This window comes from Marmota marmota, unplaced genomic scaffold, assembly GCF_001458135.2.
Source record: "Marmota marmota marmota unplaced genomic scaffold, marMar, whole genome shotgun sequence".
Lineage (NCBI taxonomy): Eukaryota > Metazoa > Chordata > Mammalia > Rodentia > Sciuridae > Marmota > Marmota marmota.
The window spans coordinates 13,558,731-13,579,476 of NW_026000205.1; the positions used below are offsets into that span (position 1 = coordinate 13,558,731).

At 37.6% G+C, this 20,746-nt stretch overlaps 1 protein-coding gene across 3 annotated transcripts in view; it reads right to left on the reverse strand.

Annotated features, from left to right (window-relative positions):
- Positions 1-20,746, reverse strand: part of Tdrd12 (tudor domain containing 12) — a 65,455-nt gene that overhangs the window by 36,660 nt on the left and 8,049 nt on the right. For 2 of the 3 annotated variants that reach the window (XM_048790985.1, XM_015497076.2), the window contains exons 4-11: positions 19,258-19,313; positions 17,873-17,958; positions 12,076-12,265; positions 11,415-11,507; positions 9,657-9,754; positions 8,885-8,961; positions 5,448-5,528; positions 108-168 (exon numbers count right to left, since the gene is read on the reverse strand). In XM_048790985.1, coding sequence (XP_048646942.1) covers positions 108-168; positions 5,448-5,528; positions 8,885-8,961; positions 9,657-9,754; positions 11,415-11,507; positions 12,076-12,265; positions 17,873-17,958; positions 19,258-19,313 — 742 coding nt within the window. Of the gene's footprint in view, positions 1-107; positions 169-5,447; positions 5,529-8,884; positions 8,962-9,656; positions 9,755-11,414; positions 11,508-12,075; positions 12,266-16,881; positions 16,991-17,872; positions 17,959-19,257; positions 19,314-20,746 lie in introns of those variants that run through there. The other variant, XM_048790986.1, reaches the window with a different exon arrangement.

Consider the following 20,746-nt stretch of genomic DNA (forward strand, 5'->3'; position numbering starts at 1 on the left):
CCCGAGGAGTTTCTCTTCTAATTTTAAGACTGGAAAGAGGAAGGAGAAGAATTTTTAAGAGCAAACTGTTTTCTCTCCTATTTAATTGTTTTTAGGGCCTGTAATACCTGCTGCAGATCAGAGATTCCATCAGCTCTCAAAGGATCAGGATTTAAAAACTGCAGTAATCTGTAAAATCATTAAAAAAAACACTGTTAAGACAAAAAATATTTATATTTCCTCAACTGAACTGTTATTTGAAGTCTTCCTTAACAGAGGTAAAATGGACTGTCTACCCCAGGCCTGGCTGTAAGCGGACTGCCTGCCTGCTCTGTTCTGTTTGATTAAGATACAAGGCCACAGTAGCATGCCTGTTTTATGCTTCCTACTTTCCAACCTTGTGCCTGCATCTGGACTGCAACAACTCTACCACCTAGTCCTTGTGCAGAATATCTGAGGAATAACCATTCTGCTTCATTATCTTTATTATAGATGAGAAAAAAAGCCCAGAGAGTACTTGCCCTATCACCTCTGCTAACTCAGTGGAAAAGAAATTTGAAATTGCTTTCCTCTAGACTAAGCCCCAGCCCTAGCCCCAGCCCCAGCCCCAGCCCCAATATGGGTAAGGTCTAGTGACAGCAGGAGAGAACTCATAAACCATTTTCAGTGACAGGGACTTTGGAAGAAAAAGAGCGGATTAAATATACGTATTAAGTTACATTCTTTCCTAAACTTGATTTTATTTTTTAAGATGGGGTCTTGCTGTGTTGCACAATGGACTTGAACACTTGATCCTCCAGTGTCAGTCTCCCAAATAGCTGTGATTACAGGTGCGTGTCATCATGCCTGCCACCTGAAATCCCATTCTTACATATTTTTAAAGTGCAAGAGCCACAAGATATAAATGTTTATCAACTGATGAATGGATAAATAAAATATGCCATATCCATGCAATAGCTTTTACTCAGCAATAAAAAGGAGTACTCAGCTGGGCTGGGGATGTAGCTCAGTGCAAAGGTGCTTGCCTAGAATGCATAAGGTCCATGGTTCAATCCCCAGTACCATATGCACACACATACAAAATGTAAATTTTAAGACAGATAAATTTTATCTTGATGAAGCTTTTTTTAAAAAATTCTTTTTTAAAGCCACAATGAAGTAGAGAACCACAGAGGAGGCAATATTACAAACAAAATTTTAGAAGCTGGAAAGCAGATGGACATGTGGTTACTGACTTGGCAGATCCAAAACAGTTGAATCTAAGCCAGTCATACATAAGAAGACCAAATCTATTCGCACAGAATAAATCTTCAGAAAGCTTAGGAATTAGGAACAACCTTCTCCTACTGTGGCAATATAGCAGGGGGATAAAATAAAGAGGGCAAACCCCAGATCCCCTTCCACTTCTCAATGCCAGAAAGCTACCCACCCCATCCTAGGGGAAGACCAGGGTTAATGTCCTAGAGAGGATCAAACAGAGCTCTTGGGACTGGGGCACTAGAGGAACAGCTGAAGATGGAGGGACTGCACTGAAAAGTGGAGGAGGGGAGTAAGGCTGAATAATGAGAACCCAGCTGGCTTCTGCCACTCAGCACTCAGGATACCTGTAGGACACGTTATTTATTTATTTAATTTAAAAAATATTTTTGGTTGTAAATGGATGCAACACTTTTATTTTATTTATTTTTATCTGGTGCCAAGGATCAAAACCAGTGCCTCACATGTGCTAGCTGAGCACTCTACCACTGAGCCATAAACCCAGCTCCTTGTAGGACACTTTAAAAGGGTAAATTGAGGGGCTGGGGATACAGCTCAGTTGGTAAAGTTGAGGGGCTGGGGATACAGCTCAGATGGAAAAAAAAAAAAGTGGGTAAATTGGGCTGAGCTCTAGCTCAATGGTAGAGCACTTGCCTAGGGTGCATAAGGCCCTGACTTTAATTTCTACCAACCATCCCCCCCCAAAAAAGAGGAAAAGAGAACAAAAGAAAAACACTTGCAAATTAAAAATGTTTTATTATAAATTTAAAAATCAACAAAATTGGTGGAGAATAAAGTTGTGAAAACATCCCAAAAAGTAAAACAAAAAGACAAAGAAATGAAAAATGTATTTTAAAAAATCACATCACAGTTGGGCACAGTGGGGCATGCCAATAATCCCAGCGACATGGAGGTCCATGACAGGAGGATCACATGTTCGACGTCAGTCTCAGCAAGTCAGCAAGTCAGCAAGACCTAAGCAACTTAGAGAGACCTGTCTCAAAAAAAAAAAAAAAAAAAAGGAGNGACAGTAACAGCACTGCAAAATACTAAAAAAAAAAAAAAAAAAAAAAAGGAGTGGGGATGTAGCTCAATGGTAAAAATAACCCTGGGGTTAAATCTCTAGTATATTAAAAGAAAAATCATATGTCCAACTTGAGAAGTACAACATGAAGAAGAGTTATACAAACTCTAGAAAACAGAGAGCCAGGTGCAGTGGCACATGCCTACAATCCCAGCAACTCAGGAGCTTTGAGCAAGTTCAAAGCCAGTCTCAGCAATTTAGCAAGGCCCTAAACTAAGCAACTTAGCAAGGTCCTGTCCCAATATAAAAAATAAAAAGGACTAGGATATGGCTCAGTGGTAAAATACCTCTGGTTTCAATCCCCAGTACCAAAAAAAAAAAAAGACAAGACAAGAATGTAAGATATCATTGAAAAAGTAAAAAATATTTTCCCAAAGTGAGGAACATAGTACCAGAAAACTTTATCATGAAAAATAGGAAAAAAACAAAACACTTGCAAATGAAAAATGTGATATTATAAATTTAAAAATCAACAAAATTATAGGAACAAAGACCCTATAAGTTTCCTGAGAAAAAGAAAGTCATATATAAATAAGAAATCAAAAAGCAATAAACTAGAAACTAGAAAATAAGGTAGAAATGCTTTCAAAAACTGATAACCAAAGTGTGAAAATAATCTAAAAGTATTTTTGCACTCTTGAAAAGTTCAATCTTTCTTGTTTCCCTCCTCAGGAAGCTATCAGAGGATATCTTTTACCAAAACAAGAAGTCAATCAAATAAGAGGAAAATGGAAAACCCAGAAGAAAGGAGACTCCATTCAAACAGATTCAGTAATGTCAAGATGCTGGTGGCGATGGACACAGGATGTAGCAGGCATGGGCACGGGCACAGGCAGGAAATTCAGAGAGTTCTCCCAGAAGATGCAAGCTAAATTACTGAGAGTATGTTTGGACAACAGAGGGGGATTCTGGAGATGAATCTATAAAGATATATAGAAAATTAAAGAAAGAAAAAAATAATAGACAATAATTTATTAATGTCAGAAAAACCAAGAATTTTTGCAAGAAAAGAGAAGGAGCCACACTTGGCTCCTGTGAGGCTCCGCAGTATTTTCTACTCACAGACCATGGATGCTCATCTTATCAGAATCACAATGTGGGGGGGGGGTGAAGTCAGGGAAGGGACCAAGTGTGGGATGATTAAGAGGGAAGAACCATGGGAATGATCAAACCATTCACAGGGCTTTGGCAGAGAGCTCTGGGCAGGAAGGACTCAACTGCCTGTGTACAGGGCTTTCAATTCAGGCTTTAATAAGAACTGGTGTTCAAACTCTTGACACAGAAACAATATTATAAAGAATTTATTTATTTAGAAGAACTTCCCATTTTAAATAAGCAATAGAAGAAAATAGGGAAATGTTAAAATGTTTATAGGAAGAGAACTGAAGAAAAAAGAATATATTTTATAGTAGTATGCAGATACGGAAAGATCAGAAGATAAAGAATGCAAAAGATGGGGCTGGGGTTGTGGCTCAGCAGTAGAGCGCTCGTCTAGCACATGCAAGGCCCTGGGTTCGATCCTCAGCACCACATAAAAATAAATAAACAAAATAAAGGTGTTTAAATAAAAAGAATGCAAAAGAAAAAAAGACAGCTACAAGCTTACATTTAAACATCAGAGATGACAGATGGCAAGCAGGCCACTACTCAACTCTCCTATACCTAGATTGGATATCTTAATCACTCATAAAATACTGTCCCCAGCACATCTGACACAATGTCAAAATCCTCTTCACCAAAATGCTGCAGGGAACTGCTATCAACCAAATGGACTTAGAACCAATCACTACTGGAACTTGGAAACAGTTTAGAAATGATGTATTGGTCTAATCTAAGCTTGCAGTCATCTCCAGATGCTCTCAGAAGAGCAGGGTTGTTTCTCTTAAACAACTAAAAAATCTGCTATGTGGGCCCTGGTACTCTGGATGTGGACCCTGACACTCTCCCTGTCACCCAAGAAACCAGGATTCAAAAGGAGAAGAAGGTATACTATCCTGGAACGGGGATGATAACCAAATCTGGGGTGAACTCTTCCTGAATTTCTGTAAGGTCTTTAAGGTGGTCCTTTAAAGATAAGTCAGGATGAATGGCAACGTGCCAAAGTTACTGTGTCCCCTTTACTAACTAATGTTATTATTAAATTACATGATGCCTGCAAATTCCTACTTTATCACCCTTAAGGAAAAGATCTCTTTTCTAGGCTGCCTTCATTACTTGACCAAAAATAATGGACACACAGTTCACCAGGCTCTGAATGCCTGGTTCCTTAGGCTCTGGACACAGCATAGCCAACCCCAGGGCTATTTGATCAGATCCTAGGAAGGATCACATGATCACCAGGTCAGTCTCTGGATTTCTAAGAAACTCACTGTCTTCTTTTTTCCTTGCCATTTAACCTTGAGCCACTTTAAGGTTCCCTGGAACCATAGCAGACAGGATAACTAGTATACTTTCATCAGTGGATTCCAATAAGGGCCATTTAGCAGAATAAGAGAGAAGAATAAAACTTTTTAATACATAAATAAAAGGGAATGAGATATTTCAAGGTTAGTTTACCAGCTAGTAATTTAAAATAAATGGATAATGAAAGGCTTTGGTTCCAAAGGAAGGAACCACTTATAACAGCAAAACATTCAGGCATTAATGGGAAGAAGGTTGTCAAATCAGATGCCTTAACAACCATCCCCAGCTGTAAGTTCCATGACAGCCTTCAAAGCCCTTGGCCCTGGGATACTATGAGGAGCTTGGACTGGGTAAGAAGCTGTGACAGGGCATCAGAGTGGCATCTGGGGAGCTGTGTGGCTGCAGGGCTGCTTGATCTATGCCCTCCTTCCAACCCCAGAGCAGCTAGTAAAAACAGCAAAATCCACCCACCTCTGAACTGTCTTAAATAAACTCTGTCACATTTGATACTCCACAGTGGTTACAGTTATTTGGAATGTAAAACTGTTTAAACAGAAAGGGGAAAAAACTAACCTCAAAGCCTACAGAAGACTTACGGTTATGTATTTTTTTTTACAGGAATGAAGTTTGAAATTAGAAATAAAATATGTAAATTCTTCCTGCTTATAATTTTCTTACAATTATTTCAATAAACAATTTGTATACACACGCCCCCAAATCTTACTTCACACAGCCATTCTTCTCATAATATTCTTTCTTCTCAGCCAATCTAAGTGGTTTCTCATTTGGCTTCTGACTTAAAGAACTAGAAATAAAAGGCATCAAAAAGTTTACTGAAATTTGTGAACCCAATTACTCCAACCCTAGAAATGACTTTATTTTATGACAAAAAAATTTAAGAATTATCAGTGAGGAATCAGTTGATATACCAAAGTGAATTTCTGTAAGAACTTATGATTTTCATACCTGTGGCTTAGACCCATACTAATTATAATCAGAAATTCTGGATAGAAAAAAGCAATGGAGGAAAAAAAACTGAAAGTAAACAGAATCATGAGGAGTTTCATGGGCTTTTTCCTTCCTCTGTTTCCTTCCTCAGACCTCAGGGTGGCCTGAGACATGAAACTGTATAGCAAATACAGACATCAAAAATTTGAGAGAAGGGCTGGGGACATGGCTCAGTAGTAGAGCACCTGGCTGCCTGCTTCAGGCCCTGGGCTCAATCCCTAGCACTGGAGGAAAAAAAAATCTGAGAGAGGCTCCCTTTCCAAGCCAGAGAGAACTGGGATTGTTTTTCTTTTTTCCCTGTTTCTCTCCTATGTTTGCCCCAAGGCCAGCTCCACCTTGGAGCTAGCAGCACAGTCCCTACAACCTCAAAAGAAAACCTGTCCCTACATCCAGAAAAACTGGGAAACTAGACCCTATGGTCCAAACAATGTGTGGGGAAATCCACTGTTTTCCTCCATTATTTCTATTGCCATTTTGCTCCCAAAGTGGCCCAAGCACAGATTGCATAGCAGTTTCTCCAAGAGGAACTGTCTGTCTGGCCACAGAGACAGGAAAGGAGCACCTGGATCTGGTAAGCAGGAGAGAAATAGAGGGGGATCAATGAAAGGTCACCCTAACAGGAATCTCAAGGTCACCCTAGGTTAAACACCTGCAGAACAGCCCCAAAACAGCACACCAAAGGTTTGGAAATTGATAGACACAGCAGCCACCCTTGGCAAGTGAGACTAAACCTGAGTCATGAACCTAACCAAATCATTGCTGCCTGCTTAACACAAACAACAAGAATGCACTTTCTCCAGTGGGTTTTAACAGAACCAGAGTCTCATAGCATGTTATTCAAAATATCCATAATACAAACCAAAGTTATTCAACACATGAAGAACCAGGAAAATCAGATCAATTGTAAAGGAAAAAAAGAATCAATAGGTGCTAACCCCAAGATGGTTCAGAAGTGGGAATTATCAAAGATTTTAACACAGCTATCATAATATGGTGCATATAAAAAGTTTAGCATTCTTGAGTGGAAAAACAGAAAGCAAAGAAAAATGAACTATAAAAAATTTAAAAATGAAAAATATACCAAATAAAACATTCACAGAATGAGTTCAACAATAGAAATGAGATGACAGAAGAGAAAGATTAGTAGAACTGCTAATTTGAAAAGTGGCAAGAAAGAAAGGTTGAAAAATGAAGCACTTCAGAGGCCTTTGGAACAATTATCAAAATTTTGATTTTTTTTTTAAAATAAGGGCCTCAAAAGGAAAAGAGAGAAAACTGTTGCAGAAAAAGAAAAACTGTAATGAAAGTGAATATTTCCTGCTACAGTTTGAATATTCTTGTCTCTTCCAAATTTCATGTTGAAACTCAGTGCCCATTGCAATTACACTGGGAGGTGACGCCTCTAGGGAGATGTGTAGGCCACAAGGGCTCTGCCCTCGATGGGTTAATGCCATAATGCCACTACAAAAAGTACTGGTGGGAGTGAGTTCTCTCTCTTTTGCTCTTCTGCCATGTGAGGAACAGTATTTCTCCCTGCCAGAAGACAGGCATTCAAGGTGCCATCTTGGAAGCTGAGATCAGGCACTTACCACAGTACAAAAGTGCCAGTGCCTTGATCTTGGATTTCCCAACCTCCAGAACTGTGAAAAACAAATGGCTATTCTTTATAAATTACTCAGTTTGTGGTACTTTGTTATAGTTATACAAAATGGACTAAATTTGATGAAAAATAGAAAATTACAAAGAACTATTATAAATCCCAAGCATAAGAAACATGAGAAAAAGAACACCAAAGCATATAACCATCAAATTGCTCAAACCAGTAATAATGAAAAATCTTAACAGCAGAAAAAACACTGCAAACAGAGGAACAACAACAAAAAAAGATGACAGCAGATTTTGCATCAGTGCAACACTACCTTTAAAAATACACAGAGAAAAACAGTGTCAAATACTGTCAACCTAGAATTCATTCTATACCTAGCCAAAAATAAATAAAAAATAAAGCAGCAGCAGCAGCTAAGGGCTAGGAATACAGTTCAGTTGAGAGTGCTCTGCTATTAATCTACAGTGTGCACTGATGCACACACACACAAATAATTTTTCAGACATAAAACCTGAAGAGTTCATCACCACCAGACCTGTAATTTAAAAAAATGTTAATAAAAGCCTTTTCAAGTAAAAAGAGTGGTACCAGATGGAAACATGGATCAACACAAAAACTGAAGAGCACCAATGTAACTACAGAGGCAAATATATGTTACTTTTCTTATTACTTAAACCTCTCTAAAAGAAAACTGTTTGAAGTGATAACATTGTAGCATTTATAACACTAATAAAACACACAAAAATCATAGCATAAAGTCTAAGTGGGGGGAAATGGAAGTATACTATTTTAAGCTTTTATACTGCACATAAAAAAGCATATGACATCATTTCTGTGATGTCATTAATGTCACTGGTGCATCTTGATGAGGATGGTGTTATAGTCAAAGAAGACTGCAAACCATTCTGCTTTCTATCAACTTGTAACCAACCAAGCACCGCTGCCATCTGGCCCACATTTGCTCCTCCTTCACATCACACCCACTCTGTGCCAACCTTCTCTGGACCTGCCTTACAAAACCACCTCTGTCCAACAAGGTAACAAGGGGATTCTAGAGTCAGTTTTCAGCGCTGTGCTACTAACCAATTGTCGCAAGATTTTTTTCTTTAAATTAATATGTTCAATAAAAATTTTCTGTGCCACGCTTTTTGGAAAGAATACTTTCATGTCATGAGAACACTGTACAATTTGGCCTCTGTGTCCATAGGTTCTTCACTTTGTGTTCAACCAACCACAGATTGAAAATATTTGGGAAAAAAACAAATTGAGTCTGTACTGAACATATACAGGCTTTTTCCCCCCTGGCATTATTACCTAAGCAATAAGTACAGCAACTATTTACATAGCATTTACATTGCATTAGGTATTATAAGTAATTTATAGATGATTTCAAGCATAAAGGAGAATGTGCATAAGTTATATGCAAATACTAATATATATACTAATTGTGGCATGTCAGATTTTGGTATCCTTGGGGGTCCTGGAATCAATCCCCCAAGAATATTAAGGGATGACTACATAAGACTATATATATTTTCAAATCATACCTTGCTGTTGGGATATCTGGATCAGCATATATGGTTATGCCTCTTTTCGTTGGCCAGCATGCTGAAGATTCCACACACTGTAAAACAAATTTCAGAAAAAATATGTATGCTTAACAAGATATATATTCTTTGGGGACAAAAATTTAAACACCACTCCAGTCAATTTCTTGCACACACAAGACACAGAGAGACAAAAAACTATAAAGTTTGATGATTATGCCATCACTATAATCACTAGATTAAAAGGCTCAGAACTGGGGTTGCAGCTCAGCGGTAGAGTGCTTGCCTAGCATGTGCGAGGCCCTGGGTTGGATCCTCAGCACCACATAAAAATACAATAATGGTATTGTGTCCAACTACAACTAAAAAATAAATATCGAAAAATTTTAAAAAATAAATAAAAGGTCCAAATGGCAGGTAGCTGGCATTTCAGATAATCAGTGTTTAAAATGCCCTGCAATTACTTTCACCTGTCTCGGTCAAAGGACTGGAAGGTAAGTTAGAATCCCAAATTTTCATACCCTTGTTCAAATGAGAAGAAGTACCCAATTTTAGAAATGGCATTAATTATCAAGGACAAGAGCTTGACAAGAAGGGAGGTGGATGGAGTTACCTTGTTTTTTCAAAATAAGTAAACATGCAAACTGTATTTTTTTCATGAATAAAACTATCATAGTCAATTTTTTAAAAAAGAAAACACATTTTGGTTTCTAATAGGATATTACTAACATTACATGAAGTTTTCATTAAATGAGAATTTTAAAAATACAACCTTATTTACATCTTTTAAAGAGATGCACTGCTGCTTCTTTTCGGATTTCTTTTTAGGTGAGTCTCTCATAGAATCCCTATTATATTTTTCAGTTCTATCTGAAAAATAAAAACAGCAATACAAAGCTACCTTGAAAAATGCTGATAGGAAACAAATGGCATTATAAAATCTTAATACATGAAATTATTATGGAATAGGGGTTTATATTAAACTTTATTTAAGGGGATTAAATTTTAAAATTTTGTTTCAGCCTTTATTATTGTTTTCAAAGTTCTAAAAATTCCCACACCAGCTTATAAGACTAAAACACAATTTATTTTCCCAAGTTGGTCATTTTTAATTACCAAAGGTGGCCACAATTACTGTCCAACAATCTGGGATTACTGAAAGCAATAAATACTAGGTGAAACTGTGCAACGGCAAAACACAAGGATGCGAACACTTGGTACTTTTCCTGCTGTAAGGGAATTAGAAGGAACACCATGGAAAAATATATTCCCACGGTGACAGGACTGCTTTCAGCAGTAACTCTCATCTGAGGACCCTACAGGAGGCCACACATGTGAGAGCTGCCACACCAGGCACTGTGCCAAGGGCACTCCATACCTGCACAGCCAACCTGACCAACTCCGGGCAGGATGGGAGTGAGGCCTCCCCACACCCCAGAGGGAGATGGGGCACACACTCTTGATGGTTTCACAGCAGATCCCATTTACTTAAACATGCTATGCTGGATTATTTGACCTGGAAAGAAGTTGAGCCATAGGGAAAAACACTACAAAGAGGTATATGCAGGAGGATCCTGTTCCTGTAACCTATACATTTACATCTAGAGAACTGTGGAAAGACAGACTCTTAAAATTTTAATAAGTAGGTAGTGAGGTGGCAAGTTTTTACAATTTTGGTTATCTGTATTCTTCCATGATGAACAATATCACCCATGTGAAAATAATATTAAATGTAGGGAACATCTTAGCTGATTAAAGCTTTGGTTCATTTTAACATACTATGGATGCATGTGAAATGTCACATCCACAGGTAAACACATACCCAGTGCAGTAGGGAAGTGGTAAGAAACGACCACAGGGGTGAACCAGCATCACAAGCTGACAGACTTCACCTTGTTGAACAATTCCAAATCATTAAACATTTCTGAGATATGGGATTAAAGACTGAGTATATCTCCCTCATAAGTACAACTTCCTTATTTTTCTGCATCCTACTGCTCAAAATAAAAGTCAATCATAAAAGTATGGTATACTCTGAGGACAAATAATATTTTTCAGGGCTAGAAAATATCAGTCTTCCAGATGGACAAATGCCTACTGTTTCTTTTTTTATTTTCTGAGACAGTGTCTTGCTATGTTTCTCAGACTGGCTTTGAGCTCCTAGGTTCAAGTGATCCTCTTGCCTCAGCCTCCCAAGTAGCTGAAACTATAGGTTTGAGCCACAGAGCCCAGCTCACAAGGGTCTGTGATGTTCTTTATGTTACAGTAAACTTTCTAAGTGTGGACTGCAGGTCAAGTAATCACTGTCAGCATCTATATCATAAATTGGTTCCATTAAATTATAAAAAAAAAGAGACCAGAGTCCTTCTAAACAACCCTTTTAATCTTCAGTTAAAGACTGGGGGTATAGCTCAGTGGTAGAACACTGGGAGGCCCCAAAGCTGGGTTTGAGTTGTTTAATCCTCAGTCCCCCCCAAAAAAGGATATTATTTTATGTTGACTATGAAATATACCAAACTGGCGGACTCACCCAGTATTGTAGCAGTTGACCGTAGGTCACTGACAACACCCTTGCACCAGGTATGCTGGAGAGATTGTGCCAGAAAATCTAAATCATGTGACTCTGAAAGAATAAATTTCAAAATTAAGGCATGAAATAAAATGTAAAGTGCAGATTCCTTGTTCTACCACAACTGCTCTTGCTTTTGCTGTATGGTCATAGGACACCTAACAAGGAAGCAACAACATGTGAGGGTACTAAAATCTGACAGCAGAGAGGAACATTTAAAAGCACTTCCACAGTTCACCACTAACTCTTCTCATATTTTACTGCTAAGGACCATTTTACAATTAATAATTCTTTTTAAAACTGTCTAAAACAATGAATATTCAAAACGTTATTTTAACTACAAATTTAATCTTTAAACTACAAATATCTGGACTTCTGAAAATGTGACTTATTAAGAAATTGAGAATGGTTTCTTCCTGGTTTCATAAAAACAAATTATAGCAGCTTTAGGACCACAAAATCTGTCACAGGCTTGTCCCAACATTAAATTTCAATTATTAAACACAGAGTCCAAGTCTCTGCCTACACACAGGGAAAAGTCTGTACTACAACTTATGGCAACACACTAAGACTATAAATAAAGCAACTTAAAAGAAATACATATAAATGTGAATGCACTCACTTTTCATTCCTTGAAAATCTTTTCCTTGCAATAGCATTGGCCAAAGAGTAAGGGCTGGATTGAGTTTACTGGAGAAAGAAGCTGACTTTATATCCAACCTTGGCTTCTCTAAAGCATCAAGGTTTTTCTTCTCTGTTGGAGATACATAGCAAGCGAAGTTCTTTGCAACCAGATCATCGTTCACACAAACCTATAAAATTAAAACATTTTATGGATAGTAAAACAAGTATAGTTAAGTGAATGTAAAGAAACTATTCCAGCCTTAATCCTAAATTGGTTTCAGAAAAAAATGTTTTACAGAACATAATTTGATCTATTTGTATGATTTCTGCTCTGATAATGGTGAAGTAAATACTTCTTGCCAACCTTCCTGATGAGAATACAGCAAGAATCTGTATGGAATACAAAAACAGCATAAAGAAATAAAGAGCCAACACAACCTGGCCCAGCAAAAATCTGGTGGCATGACACTAACCATAAAAGGAAAATTGATAAAATTAGGTTTTACCAAAATGTAAAACTTCTACTCTTAAAGAATGATAAAGGACTGCAAATTGATGCAACCACTCTGGAAAGCAGTATGGAGATTCCTCAGAAAACTTGGAATGGAACCACCAAGTTATCTCTTAATCCAGTTATCTCACTCCTCCATATATACCCAAAGGACTTAAAATCAGCATACTACACAGCCACACCAATGTTTACAGCAGCACAATTCACAATAGGTAAGCTATGGAACCATGGAACCAATGTAGGTGCCTTTCAACAGATCAATAGATAAAGAAAATGTGGTATATAGACATAAAGGAATATTACTCGGGCCTTAAAAATAATAGCTTTATTATGACATTTGTCAGTAAACAGATGAAACTAGAGGCTATATGCTAAGTGAAATAAGCTAGAGGCTATTATGCTAAGTGAAATAGGCCAATCCCCAAAACACAAAAGTCAATTGTTTTCTCTGATATGTGGATTCTAATACACAACACAGGGGAGAGGGGAAGAATAGAAGTTCAGTAGATTAGACAAAAAGGAATGAAGGGAAGGGAGAGGAGACAGTAATAGAAAAGACAGTGGAATAAATCTGACTTCTTTTGTACACATATAAATACACCACAGTGACTCTCCACACCATGGAGAACCAAAAGACTGGGCTGCTAATTAGAATAATATGTATTCCATGTTTGCATAAATATACTGTACTGTTATATATAACGAAAAAGAATGACAAAACAAAAATATTTTTTAAACAGGTATCTGAATAGACAAACAGAACAAAGAGTTCTCAAAACTCCATGAAAAGAAAATAACCAAGTTAAAAAAAACAGGCAAAATATCTTAATAAATACTTCATCAAAAATGATGCATGGATTGCAAATAAGCATATGAAGCCAGGCATAGTGGAGTATATAATCCCAGTGACTTGTGAAGCTAATGCAGCAGAATCAAGAGTCATGGTCACAGAGACACTGCACTTACTAGAAGAAAAAGGCCCAAATCTCTATCATGTCAGCTTAGGAACCAAATTCCTCAACAAGACTCTGAAAGCACGAGAAGTAAAAAATCAAGAATCAATAAATGGGATTATATCAAAGTAAAAAACTTTTTCAGTACAAAGAAAACTATCAAGAACATGAAGAGAGAGCCTGAAGAATGGGAGAAAATCTTTGCCAACTCCAACTACACCTCAGATACAGCATTAATCTCCAGGATATATAAAAAACTCAAAAAACTTAACACCAAAAACACAAATAATCCAATCAATAAATGGGCAAAGGAACTGAACAGACACTTCACAGAAGAAATATGAATGGTCAACATATGAAAAAATGTTCAACATCACTAGCAATTAGAGAAATGCAAATTAAAACTACATTGAGATTTCATCTCACTCTAGTCAGAATGGCAATTATCAAGAATACAAGTAACAATATATGCTGGCAAGGTTGTGGAGGGGGGTAAGGTATATTCATACATTGCTGATGGGACTACAAATTGGTGCAACCACTCTGGAAAGCTGTATGGAGATTCCTCAGAAAACTTGGAATTGAACCACTATTTGACCCAGTTATCCCACTCCTCAGCATATATCCAAAGGACTTAAAATCAACTTACTATAGTGATTTAGCCACATCATTGTTCATAGCAGTGTAATTTCAATAGCTAAGCTGTGGAACTAACCTAGGTACCCTTATGTAGACAAATGGATAAAGAAAATGTGGTACATATACATAATGAAATATTATTCAGCCATAAAGAAGAATGGAATTATGGCATTTGCCAGTAAATGGATGGAGCTGGAGAATATCACACTAAGTGAAATAAGCCAATCCCAAAAATCAAAGGCCAATGTTCTCCCTGATGTGCATACAGATGCTGACTCACAATGGGTGGGGTGGGGGGTGGAGAGGAGAGGTTCACTGTATTGGATACGGTAGAGGGGGGAATGAAAATGGGAAAGATGTAGAATGAATCGGACATAATTTTCCTATGTTCATATATGACTACACAACCAATGTAACTCCACATCATGTACAATCACAAAAATGGGATGTTATACTCCATGTATGTAATGATATATCAAAATACATTCTACTGTCATGTATAACTAAAAAGAATAAATTTTTTTTTAAAAAAAGAGTCAAGGTAAGCCTTAGCAACTAGCAAGACCCTATCACAAAATTTAAAAAACTAGGAGGGCTATGGATATAGCTCAGTGGTAAAGACTGCCTGTGTTCACTTCCCAGTTCAAAAATATATATAAGTAAGTAAATACATAAAATAGGCACATAAAAGCAACATCAGTCATTTGGCAAATGCTAATTTAAGCCACAATAATATACTATTAGAATAGCCACAGTATCAAGGAGGACATAAAGAAAGTGAAGTGTTATACACTGCTGATGGAACATAAAATGGTAAATGACTGTGGAAAACATCTATAATATTATATTCCCAAACTGGCCATAACTCACATGTCCATCAACAAGAGAATGGATGCACACACCATTGTTAGTTGTGTAAGAGAAGAGTTCTTGACCATAAAAGGAACAAACTATTGATACATCCACAACATGGATGTCTCTTAAAATAATTTTGCTCAATTAAAGAAGCTAGGCCAAAAAAGAACACCCTGGGACATATCCCTGTACTTTATCTAGAAAAGGACTGTTGGCCTTAACCGTTTTCTGGCCTCATGCACCACATGGACCTTCCTGCCGTCTGCACTTTATCATCTTGAAGTAAGAGCAAGTCATCATCATATACAACCTACATGATGAGAAAGAGAGACTTTTGAAAAGCAAGAGGAGAGCAAGTCAAAAGAGAATTTATTTTAGAAAAGATGATTTACAAGACAGGTCCTAGAACCAACAATTTTTTTACCAACAATTTTACTATAATAATTTTACTATAAGCAATGAAAAGTCATAGGTAAAACCAACCAGAGTGTAAGAACCACAAATGCAATATAAACAGTTAAAAAAAAAAAAAAAGAACCTTTTTACAAAAGAATAATACAATCACACTGAAGAGTGAGGGAAAGAAAAAAACTAACCCGAGCAACTGTGAAAACAATTGCTTGACTGTTCAAAGTAAGACAAGAGACAAATTTCCTTTTCACAAGCATGTGTGTGTTAGCAATTCTGAAACAGGATTGATCATGTAAGTATACTGTGGCTAACGAGAGCAGGTTTCTCACTGTTGGAATAAGATTAGGACAGACCCTGTGGCTGCAGGATTGAAACTACAGGGATCGGGGCTGTTGACACACGTACAGATGATAGACTTCAGAAAAATCTAGATCGTGTGAATGCATAAGTTAGTTATCTGAAGATATTTCATAACACTTTGTGCTGAGAGGATATACAATCAATGATACCCCAGGAACAGCAAGCACACCTAATGCCCTTATCTTTAAATCTAACTATTGTTCATTAATAAAAGAAACCAGCACTTCTTGCCAAAGTGGTTGATTTGTGGAAAATGACAAAATAATCCTGGAGCATTCTGTGACAGGGGAAAGACAACAGTGTTCAAACAACGATGAGCATATTGAAAGGACACATGAACCACTTTGAATAAACTAGTAATGGCCAAAATCTGAGATAATCTGAGCAAGACAATAATGACAGAAATGGTTATTATCCCTCAAACAAGTAACCAAAAATCCATACTAATATAAATTCAATGACTTAATAAATGGTGGAGGAAGGATGATTCTTTATATAATTCTAATTAAAAATGCAGAAGACAAAAATATTGTAGAATATGCAGAAGACAAAAATATTGCCTATTTCAACAGGCAACCACCACAGTAATAACTTTTACAGGCAAGAAGCATTGATGAACATTTGCATAGTCTCAAAAAACTCCCTATAAAATAATTATTAAGGGCTGGGGATGTGGCTCAAGCAGAAGCACCCTCGCCTGGCATGCGCGGGGCGCTGGGTTCAATCCTCAGCACCACATAAAAAAAAAAATAAAGATGTTGTGTCCACCGAAAACTAAAAAATATTTAAAAATTCTCTCTCTTTCTAAAAAAAATAATTATTACATCAAAAGAAAGAAAAACAGTAACACTATATGGGGAAGACCTGTACAACACTACATTACCACATGATTGACATGAACTAATCACAAGCAATTAGACATGTTAACAGTACAAACCCCACAATGATGCACTGAGACCTGCACAATATTGCTTCCATGGCATTACTGCAAAAAACACTCAACTTCAACCTAATCATGAGAAAACATCAGGCAAAACCAACTTAAGTGACATTCTGGAAAACAACTGGCCAATACTTTTTAAGTATCAAGGTCACGAAAGGTGAGGAAAGACTGAGGAACTGTCCGACTAGAGGAGACTAAGAAGATATGACCACCAGATGCAACTCAGGTCCTGAATCAGCTCCTAGACCAGAAAAAGAAAATAAGTAGGAAAACTGGCAGTATTCAAATAACTTGAGAATTTGTTAAACAGTATTTTATCAATGTTAACTTTCTGGTTTTAATAACTATGATTCTACACAATCTTAACATGGTGTGAATGCATAATCTGCAGATATTTCATAAAAGGGAAATCTGGGCAAAGTATATACAATAATCACATTATTTCTGCATCTCTTCTGTGAATGAAGTGTTTCATTCATATACACACACACACACACACACACATATATATTTAATCTCTAGGTGGAGCCTCAGTGTAACTCAGTGATACAGTGGGTGCTTAGCATGTGCAAGGCCCTGGGTTCAATCCCTAGCAACCCCCATCCCTGGGTAGGCTGCCCTCTGTTGGTTCTGGGCAACCCTAGATCTATGCCCTTCACCCACTTTCCCAAGGTGAACAGCTGCACATTGTGGTGCCCTTCAGAAAAGGCAGCCAGCCAAAAATGTAGCAGCAAATACTTAGGAAAGGGAGGGTGCAGGTCTCACAGGTCACATCCACTTTCTTTTTCTACATATGGTATCTGAGTTCTTAACAATGAGCATCTATTACAATGAGAAAATCAGGGGAGGGGATAATGATCCTTAGGAATTATTTATAATAATCATATCCCTGAGATAACACATTTCATACTCATCATCACAGTAATAATTTCTTGTCCATTACTAAATGAGATATTGCTCTGATGAATTGCTCAAGTAATTTTTCAAAGTAATCAAAAAAGGAAACACAGTCCTATTTAACTTCTCATTTAAGCCAGACCTTGAAACATTCAGATAACTTCTATGCTGTGTGAATTACATTTTTCCTTGATAAAATATTTAAAAACACAAATCTTTCACTTACTTTTTCATTTTTTATTGTTACATAAAGGTAGACCTCAAAAGTATCTTCTTCCACAGCACATAATTTGGCTTCCACCTGGGTAGTTGCTAAACAGCATAAGTAAGAGCACAAATAAGCTGATGAGCAAAGTACACTTGATACGATCATGACTATTTCTTCTTAGGTGGTTAGTCACTGCTGACCAATAGCCAGCAGCTTCCTCAAGCAGGGTAGGTTCCTTGAGCACAAGGCGGCAGGGTGAGCGAGCCATGGAAAAGGCTCTCCTGACTGTAGAGTGAGCCACATATTCTCTGTCCACATCAACAGTGTCCCCCTGCCTCTTTATGAATACAAGTGAATACTTCTCCAGTAAGTACACTTCTCGGTACTTCTCTCTCACTGACTCCCACATCCAAATTTCTAGTCATAAACTTTCCTCCAAGTACCTCTTCTCTCCTCCAAACACCCCATGAACTGAATTTCTTAGCTACTCTATCAGTCTCGAGAACCCAACAGGAGCTCAATTTATGGGTACTTATCATGAACTGTGTTAAGTCCTTTATACACCTGGTTTCATTTGATTTTTATCACAACCTTTTTTTTTTTTCAATCATTTTTCAGGTAAGGAGACCAGGTTCAGAGAAAATTAAGTAACTTGCCCAAGGCTACATACACAGAAGGGGATGGGCAGAATTCAACCCCAGGGGGTTTACATCTCCAAACCCATACTCTCTTAGCATCCCCCATAATGGGCTCACAAGAGCCCAAACCCCAAACCTAGTGACAACCACCCCAACCTCCTACTTCTCCCAGTTTCAAAGCATCTGACTTTTCCTTTTTTCAAACAAAGGGGCAGCACAGGAGAGCCAGGACCCAACTACATTCCAGGCAGCACCCTAGGCAGGTCATACCTACTAGTTCTTTAGAACAGCCCTAAGAGGGAGGCACAGACATGGACCCTAAAAGTCAGGACAGTTGCCATAAAAGAGGTTAATTTTACAACCACTCAAATAAAATAACACAGTAAAAAGTAAATATATTTTATATATCTTAAATTAGCAATAATGATTTTTACATAATAAATATCCTTTGCTCACTAAAAAAGGGTAGGTTTTTAATTGTTAGTTCAATGAAATTCACATAAATTTATTCTACAGCCCTGCAGTTTTTAAGTTTATTGTGTAGGGGGTTCATCTACAGAAACAGCCACTTTCTATTTCAGCTGTTAATTATTGGCATCAGCATCCACCCACAAAGTTTCAGGGGTACAGTCACTGTGACACTGATGTGAAAGAAGCTCCCATGTGCCAGCTAAGCAGGCACAGGTCAAAACCCCTCGTCAACAGAAGGGTAAGCCACCACGAGTGTCAGTTCAAAGGAGGGTACAGTGAATATGACTGTCTTACCTTTTAGAATGTTCTGAAAGTACTGGATTGCTGCACTATCCCACTTTTTGGCAGGGCTGGAAAAATAAACAGATAAAACTTCATTATAAAATATAACCCTACTATACTAATTTCATTTAGTAAACCAGACACTAAATAGTTCTGGCATTAAATATAAAGCATATTTGCTAGAGGGAGCAGGGAGATTGTCTCTGGCTCTGTTCTGCTCATGAAGACCCTACGAACATCCTGTAAAACCAAGGTCACCTTCACTACTGTAGAGACTCACATTAGTCAGGCCCTGCTGGGTTGTGCCCAATACCATGCTATCTTCTGTTGCAACACCATCATCCCCAGTTACCTGTGACAAATCTGTCTTCCCAGCCAGAATGCAAGCTCCCTGGGGAAGAGATCCAAAGTGTGCAATGTCCAGCACAGGCTGGCATAGAGAGCAATGTGACAGACATTGGCTAAACCAGCACTCCACAAGGTGGTTAGACAAAGCCAGTCACTATCATCTCAAGCTATTCCTCCCTTAGCCATCTCTAGAACCCTCAAGCACTCTCCCATTAGATGTCCATCAGCTCGCTCCTTCTAAATCTTTCTTCTGCTTTGGCAAGGAAAAAAAAAAAAGCTGTAGGCAACAGAAAAAGCAGGAGAAACCAGTATTTGGTAGCAAGAACAAAACTAAAATAAAGTTTTAGGTTAGTCTGTATTATGCTTCTACTGTTCTTATCCATCAGAGATTCTACCACCATCCTCCAAGAGTTCTTTTAAAGGAAAAATTGGGTAATGTGTATAACACATGCAGCCCAGTACCTGTATACAATTGGTATTTTATGTATATATGTTTATATGTGTATATGTATGTGTGTGTGTATATACATACATATATATAATTTTTTCCCTAAGAGGTTAAGCACATTACTTCAAAAGAATTACAAAGGATTTGTAAAAAGACATAGTACAGGGGGGCTGGAGTTGTGACTTGGGAGAGTAGAGTACAGGAAGATCTTCAAAGAGGCCAAAAGTATCCACAGAGAGGTAGTTTCCAAGTTGTTTTGTTTGTTTTGTTTTGCACTTGCCTCACACATGTGAAGCACTGGGTTTGGTCCTCAGTACCACATAAAAATATAAATAAAGTGGAAAAAAAAGACAGTGGTTCAAAACTCTTGCTACATACAAAAAAAATTGACCTAAAAATTTAAAAAATATATAGCCAAGCATGGTGGCACACACCTGTAATCCCAGCTATTTAGTAGGCTGAGACAGGAGGATCTCAAGTTCAAGGCCAGCCTCAGCATCTCAGAGAGACACTGTTTTGAAATAAAACAAATTAAAAGGGCTATCTCCCTTGCATGAGGTCCTGGGTTCAATTCCCAGTACCACCAAAAAGAAAGAAAGAAAGAAATATATACACACATATGTGAAAATAGTAAATTCCTATAAGGCAAACAAATGCAAGAGAAAAATCAATCTAGCATATGAACAGGTACCTCAATCAGTGTCT